The sequence below is a fragment of the Charadrius vociferus genome, unplaced genomic scaffold (assembly GCF_000708025.1).
Source record: "Charadrius vociferus isolate BGI_N301 unplaced genomic scaffold, ASM70802v2 scaffold436, whole genome shotgun sequence".
Lineage (NCBI taxonomy): Eukaryota > Metazoa > Chordata > Aves > Charadriiformes > Charadriidae > Charadrius > Charadrius vociferus.
In genome coordinates, this window is record NW_009649187.1 from 6,599,443 (window position 1) to 6,607,272 (window position 7,830).

General features: G+C 47.6%; 1 protein-coding gene across 1 annotated transcript in view; it reads left to right on the top strand.

Annotated features, from left to right (window-relative positions):
* Positions 1-7,830, top strand: part of ZSWIM8 (zinc finger, SWIM-type containing 8) — a 62,333-nt gene that overhangs the window by 53,450 nt on the left and 1,053 nt on the right. The window contains exons 21-25 of the mRNA XM_009888775.1: positions 184-666; positions 1,273-1,441; positions 3,764-3,937; positions 5,315-5,434; positions 6,405-6,583. Of these exons, the coding sequence (XP_009887077.1) occupies positions 184-666; positions 1,273-1,441; positions 3,764-3,937; positions 5,315-5,434; positions 6,405-6,583 (1,125 nt within the window). The remainder of the gene's footprint in view (positions 1-183; positions 667-1,272; positions 1,442-3,763; positions 3,938-5,314; positions 5,435-6,404; positions 6,584-7,830) is intronic.

Genomic DNA, 7,830 nt, shown 5'->3' on the forward strand with positions numbered 1-7,830 from the left:
TTTTTTTCTGTTTTTTTTTTTAAATGAATAGCTCTGGTTATTCTGCTGCATAGTTGTGATCTTCCTGCTCCCCAGAGCATCAGTAATTTTAGAGTGCTTTATACTTTTCTTCTGTTGTAGTTTTGCCTTCTTTTGTTTCTGGTTTTGCATTCTTCACTTTTGCTTTTCTTTCACTGCCCTCAGGACAATCTGATGCTGGAGAAGGCCTGTATGGCAGTAGAAGAGGCAGCCAAAGGAGGTGGCGTGTACCCCGAAGTCCTCTTTGAAGTAGCTCACCAGTGGTACTGGCTTTACGAACAGACTGTTGGTGGGACCCCAGCCCAGAGAGAAGGCGCCACCGGCTGCAGTGCCAGTGGTGCCCGGGCTGCCTCTGAAGCGGCGCGTGGGTTGACAGACAACCGGGTGACCTCTGAGCCGACCACGGTAACAGTGGCAGCTGCAGTAACCGCGGCAGCAACAGTCATGCCGGTGATCTCTGTGGGGTCGACCATGTACCAGCAGCATACAATGGCAGGGCCGGCAATGGCACATACTCACACGCAGGGCCTCCACCCTTACACCACCCTTCAGACTCACATCCCCTGTAATCCCCAGTATATTGGACACACTATCCAGCACATGCCACGCCCAGCTGTCTTCCCGGTGCCTGGCTCAGCGTACCCGCAGGTGAGTTTTGCCTGCGCCCTATTCATTTACGGTGAGTTTGTGTGGCTGCTTCCAGAGGGAGTATATCTTACTGGGAGAGAGCGTGGGGCTCAGACCTCCCATGGGTTGAGATCTAGCTTCTGCTTTCACTCACTTGCTGATTTGTGATACTTACTTTGGCTCCCTAGTGCAGCTTTTGCATTGCAAGGAGCCTTCTGTGGGTGCACGTAAAGTCTCAAGAGAATATCGAATATAATACATCAGTAGTTTTTAATTGTATTGCTTTATAGTTGCTCAGAAGGCATTGAACAGAAAGCTTATCATCTTGAAAGCTTGCAGACTAGATAGAGACTACAGAGGGAAAGCCAAATGAAGGTTATTTTAACCTCTGCCTATTTTTGAAAGTTTCTGGAGTGGATTTCTGCAAACTGGTTAGATTTAAAAGAAAGAGGAGCAAGCAGATATAATGATCATGTAGCGCAGGGTAGTTTATGCGCTGCTGCTTTCTGTGCTTCCTCCTCCCTGCCATTTCCCATGCTCTGGGGTTTGTGTGGGGACGTTGTGTTTTGGACTACTTCTGCATGGTCAGACAAAGTAGACATGAATGTTATTTATCTTCTGTTTTAGGGTGTCCATCCAGCATTCATAGGAGCACAGTACCCTTATTCGGTAACAACGCCATCGTTGGCAGCTACAGCAGTGTCGTTCCCTGGTGTGCCGGTCCCGTCCATGACGCAGATTGCGGTGCATCCCTATCACAGTGAGACAGGACTATCACTGTCTTCCAATGTAGCGAGTAAGTGTCACAGCTCTGGGCTGTGTGTAGCATAGGTTTATTTACTGTGCCTCCTAGTTGTGCCACTGTCAAGTCCTGCTCCTCGTTGACCACAAGTGGGACCAGGGTTCTTGCGCTGAAAAGTTCTGGCCAAATCCACTCCATCCTAAGGATACACATGCTCAGGGTACTGGGATTTATAATAGGGCCTGATTCAGCTAGTGGAGCTTTAATTTCTGTTTAGCTAAATTTCCAGTATGAGATTATTTTGGCTTCTCAGATTAAAGTGTTTGGTGCCCTCCTGGCCTTTCTGACCTCTAACTTATTAGAGCTTTATTTCCCCCCCCTCCTTTGGGCAAGGTGAGCAGAGATGATCTTGAGCAGGCTCTTTTGGTTCCTTTGGGTCAGATGAGTAGAGAGCGCGGGAAGCAGGCAACAGGCAGACTTCTGCTACGTTAGCACTAATAGATATCTTTCCTGTCCAAAGGGATTGGAAGCAGCCGGTACCTGAAATGTGGAACCGCTGTAGAGAGGACATGTTTTGGCAGGATCATGTCACTGGCAGTCTGAATGATTGCTCACATGTTGTGTTGGGACTAGAGTGGTGGTGAAGACCATCAAGTAGTGCGGAGCACTGAAACAGCAGATGTTGACTGAATTGTGGACATGCTCTCATTGCCATGGGGTTTTGCACCAGTGGTTCATGGTTGACTCAGGCTCTGTTATCCCCTTGCTAGAGAGGCTGTAATGTTTGCCTGTTTGTACATTTGCTTATCAGTGCTCCGCAACTCACCAGGTGCTGGAAGACTGGTACGTGGGAAAACACTTAAGAGCTGTGTTGGCCTCCTTCATATTCAGATTATCAGGAGAATCTTTTCAGTTATTTTTGTCTTGCATTTTGATGCCAAAAAAAACACCACAAAAGCAAGTAGAATACTCCTGAAAGCCTCAGGATCTGAAGAGCATCCTTTGCTGACAGCCTTAGTCCTCGGCTGATGCTGTGACTCTTAATCGTGAGAAACCATTTCTGTACTCCTCCAAAGAGTTACAGATCTTCCAGAACTGCTAACTCATCCTAGACCACTTAAAGTAATGAAAGGAAAAAAAAAAAAACTCACCCTTTCCAGTTGCCGTTGTTTATGACTTGCATGAACTTCTGTTTTCAGTTCTTAAAACACGGTTTCACAGTTCCTGGAGTACATGGTCACGTGGTGATGCTTGAGCTCTGGCAACAGTTCACCTCATTCTTACGGGTTATTCTCCTTGGCCAGAGTTCAAATGCAGCATGGACTTACAACTTTGTGGGTTGTTTGGCACTGTGTGTCTGCTTGGTTGAGGAGGTCAGACAGATCTTTCCTGGGAGGCATGTTGTTCTCAGGTATTCAACTATTCACTAGTAAACATTGCTTAAAAATGTTGGAGGTGGCAGGGGAAGAGGAGAAATCGTAACTTGGAGCATTGTCCAAGCTGGCATAGTAGCACCACAGAGAAGCTGTGAAATAAGGGTGACAAGGTGCACACACCTAATGGCATCACTGCTCTGCAATTCTTGGGCAAACCTTGCTTTTTGCTCACTGTACCTTTCTCGAGAGGGAAAGTTAGATAAACTTGCATCCCTTGTCAGAGTACAGCTTACTGGCTCGGTGTTAACTGCTGTCTGCAGAAGTTTAGGTGGTACAATGGTACAATACAGGATTTTCCTGTGATTTCCCTTGATTTTGCCCATGCTAGTTAAACGTGTGAAGGTGACAGAGCTTCTCAAGTTTCCTTGCTGTTTTTACTGTTGATATGCACTGTCAGTGTATGCAATAGCTGTTCCTTCTGCGGATGGATTGGAGGCTACCCTCCAGTAAAGCCCTTCCTGCAAGGTAGCTGGAGGTCATAGCTGTCTTACAGCAGAAGTGGAGGAACCTCACAATGGTGGACTTGATCTTTGAGTGACTTAATACTGTTCCTGCTCAATGATTTTCCTCAGCAGTTTCTCATCAGATGTAGACATGCACATGCTTGTTTCCTTGGACAAGAAATCAAAACCGGGCATGTCATTTAATAATAGCAAAGACCTTTTACATGTAAAACATGGATGATAAGCATGTTCATGCAAAAGAGATGGACGACCATCTAACTGACCCCCTTCAGGCCCTGCTTGCAAACAAAATAGAGATATTCCTAGCCCATTGTATTTCAGTTGGAAGTCTGTGGTTTTTGGTTGCAGTATTGTTCTGTTTAAGGGAACAGAACACTACACTGGCAGGGGGCGGTCAGGTGAGGGAGATGATGGCCCAAGTAAACCTTATTTTAGGCTGGTGGTGGGTCCTAATGCTGCTGTTTTGCTCTCTTCAGTAGGAAGTGTCCATGCAGGATCAACGTTCCCAGCGATTCAGGGGGCTTCCTTGACAACTCTGTCCTCACAGCCCAACTCCCTTGTTACAGGGGGTTTTCCTGCCGAGGATGAGCAGCACAGTCAGCCTGTGAGCCCCCAGGGTCTGCACTACCTCCACTCCGCATACCGAGTTGGTAAGGACGGCCAAGTGGGTTTCTGTGGCCCCCTCAAGAGGGATTCAGGGCAGGGCTGCAGGTTTTCACTATCATTTGGCAATTTGCTACTGCTCCTGTTGGGGGTGATGGCATGTTAGCTACATGGGGAAAGCCGGTTCATGATCATATGTGGAGGCTAAAAATGGAGACAAAGCAATAGAAGATTGAAGTGTTGCTGCTGAGAGCCATCAGAGTAGAAGAGAAAGCCAAGTGGGTTAGAGCTGGGAAGAGTCTTGCCTTTCAGCTGATATGCGCGAAGAAGTCTGGACAGGGCTCTGAGGTTGTGGTTGTATAAGTTGTGACTGTGAAAAAATGGAGTTCAACTCCTGCTGCTAATGGGTGGTGCAGGCACACCTCTACTGATACTAGTTGAGTCTTCAGAGGCACTGAGGGATGTGCCCTGTGCCTCTTCAGCTAGGTTGTTGAAGATTGACATGGAGAGAACTTCACAGTCTGGTTATGAGGAAGTAGAGTCTCTGCCTGAACTGCCATTGGTACGAGGATATCAGTTTTGGGGTTTGTGATTAAGCTTAGGTTACAGTTAAGCTACTTGTCCACGGTCATGGTCCAAGCTAGCGGATACTTGGGGAGGGAGAAGGGAGCCTCTAAGATAAGTAAAGCCAGCCCAGGGCAGCAAATGAAGAGAAGAAGCAAGAAAATGGAAGGAAGGCTATCTGAAGGCTGCTTGTGGTTTTTTTGTTGAAAGCTAGAGAAGAAAGTATTTGTTAGCCAGAAAGGGGTGCAGATGTCATTGGAAACATCGCAGTGGTAAGCCATGCAAGGAATTTAATAGCTCTGAGTAATAGAGAAGGGGGTGGGGGAAGAGGGTCTGGACGATCAAGACATAGTGCCTGTTGGTATTTTAAAACTTTTTAAATGGGAGGATTTGCATGAAGAACTGTAGTGGAGTAAGCGAAATGTTTGCAGATTGGCAATACTGCAGCTCAGTGTTGACCTGTTGTCTTGCAGCTGAGTAGGTTGATGTGGGTAGCTTCTCTGCTGCAAAATTTGGAGCAAATGCATTGCTTTCAGGACACCTCTTGCAGTGCAGCCTTGGGGGCTATCTGCTTGACCCTACTGCAGGTGCTAGTGGAGTGTCTCTTTGCAGCTCTAGTGAGGTGTCATGGCTGTGCTGATTTCCCAGCCTGGAGCAGCAGATCCAGATGTTCTTGCAGATACTTCCTGTGGTGACAGGCTTCTAGATGGACCTTTTGTTTCTCTCTGGACTCTTTGCAGCTAGGGAATTTTCTGCTGATGAAGGGCAGGCCAATCAGGTTGCGTTGCAGTGAGTGAAGTGCTAGACTAAGTCTTACTGGGCAGAAGTGCTGCTTGACTCTGGCTGCCCCTTTCTCACAGGGATGCTGGCTCTGGAGATGCTTGGCCGAAGAGCTCACAACGACCATCCCAACAACTTCTCCCGCAGCCCACCCTACACGGAGGATGTAAAATGGCTCCTTGGGTTAGCTGCAAAGTTAGGTAAGGCTCAGAGCAGTACTTCAGCAGAAATCCACTTGCTGGGATTTGGACCATGGTGGGAAAAAGCTCTCCAAAGAGTGAAACTTCAAAGATTGGGTGAGCCTGATATCTGATCCCATTTCTGAGAATGTTTCAGAAGATCCCTGCTGCTCTTTCATCCAGGCAGTTGTCCCATTTCTGGGTTCTATAGGCATGCTGTTGAATTTTGAGGCACTGGATGAAGTGCATGGGGTTGGACAGGGCTCAGAACTTGCATCTCTTCCATTCTATAACCCAACTTTTTCTTTTCCCTTTCCACTGTCTTGTAGGTATTCCTCTTTCTTATATTTATACCTTCTGTGAAGACCTTTTATAGCAATAGGTGCTCAAACCACCAATTGTTTGGGGCTTTTTCGTTTTGTTTTTACTTCCACTTTGCTCTTGGATCTTTTTTGTCAGTTCATTTTTTTTAATTCTTTCATCGGCAGTAAGAACTGAAAAAATAAAAAAAGAAACAACCTCTACAAACAGCCTGTCTAGTGGCATGGCTTCTCCTGCTGCTGCTGGAGGAGCTCCACTGTAGGCAGCAGTGGGAAAGCTTGACTGTCTCTCCAGCCTCCCTAAGGCCCGAGCGCTGGAGCATCTAAGTGCTTCCTAGATGGGGAGGCAAGAAGCAATGGGAGGAGATGCAGCGTATCCTTGCCTCTGTAGTTACCTTGCACATCTGTTTTCTTTCATATCCCCTTTTGAGACATGTGAACTGGGAATATCAGTGACTGAGGTAGTACCTGGTCTCTACTTAGACCTGGTGGATATATCAGAATGATCTCTTGTCCTCACGAATTTACTAGAGTGTCTCCCCCAAGCCTGCTGGAGGATACATTACACTGAGAAGAAGGTGCTCCAAATCCAGGTTGTTGCTGGGAAGTACCTGATTTCTTGTGTTTCTCTTACCTTAACGCTCTTGTTCTGACTTCTCCTTCCTGTGCAGGTGTAAACTACGTGCATCAGTTTTGCGTTGGTGCAGCCAAGGGGGTGCTGAGCCCTTTTGTGCTCCAGGAGATCATCATGGAAGCTCTACAAAGGCTCAACCCTGCCCATGTGCACAACCACCTGCGCACCCCGGCCTTCCACCAGCTGGTGCAGAGGTGCCAGCAGGCCTACATGCAGGTAACGTGTGGTCTGTCTTCCTGCCTGTCAAAGCTGCCAGGCCATCGCTGCCTTGCAGCCACTGCCTCTGTGTGTGTGCGTGCAGAGGGGAAGGGACCCTGGGTACTGGTAGCTGAACCGGTCCATTGCCTGATGCATCGCTCTCCCTCAGCCGCGACTAGAATAGGCATTTCTTGCCTGTATGGAAGCTGCATCCTTGTACTGCTTCTTCCAAGGCCTCTCACCTCCCGTGCTCACCACGAAGGACAGAGTGATTCTGTGTTCCCCGTCCACTTCCTCTCTCCAAATGCTACCTGTGCCTTTTAATTTCTGTTACTACTTTGCTATGTTTTCAGGCCCCCGGTCCACTTCTCTTCCTGTCTTTTTTTTCTTTCCTGGTTTGTAGCCTGTCTTCCCCTTGTCACGAAGCTCTGGCGTGGCTGCCTGGTGTGCCAGTGCTGGCACTAATAGTGGAAGTGGCTTGGTCAGCTACCAGTACAGATGAGAGATCTCAGGATTTATTGAAACCAGGAGAAATGTGTTTCAATGAGCCAGCTGGAATACCAGAGCTGCCTGTTCCTTAAAACAGTGTAAACAGAACACCCCACATGTACCTACTTCTCTTGAATAAATGACCAGAAGGGTGATTCTGTAGACATACTGCCCAGGTTGGATTAGCTGTCCTGTCGCCTAGACGATCTTTTGGAGAAATGACAGCTGCTTCACTTGAACTCTTTTTCTGAACTACATTACGAAATAGATTTCTCAAAAGCTGGACCTGCAGTTTGGGGACCTTAGTTGAGAAGCTGTTAGAAGTGACAGTGTTAAGTGATATTTTGTAGTAAGCCTTACTCCTTCCATACCCCTTGGCAAAGGAAATGTCCAGTGAACATGCTAGGTCCCCACATATAACCTGCAGGATGAGTAGTGTGAGGGTTAGATGCTGGTGGGTGGTGAAGTAGAGTGTTATCTGGCCCTTTTGCACTGTACTATGGCCCAATTTGGTGCTTACGAAGGAGAGAACACCTGGTGATGCTGTGTGGTACATTTTGGTGCTCTGAGAGGGCACTCGCCTTGGCCGTGTTAGGATGTAAGATACGGCACTGCTGTTGTTTGAGGTAGCTCTCCTCTCAGAGCCTCTGAGTGTTGGGACCTCTTGTGGGGTAACAGGATCATGTGACATATCACTCTGGGAGGTCTTAAGTCCTCCTCTGAGTGTCACCAGCATGAGGGAGGTGAGCAAATACAAATGCCTTAAGGCTCTTTCC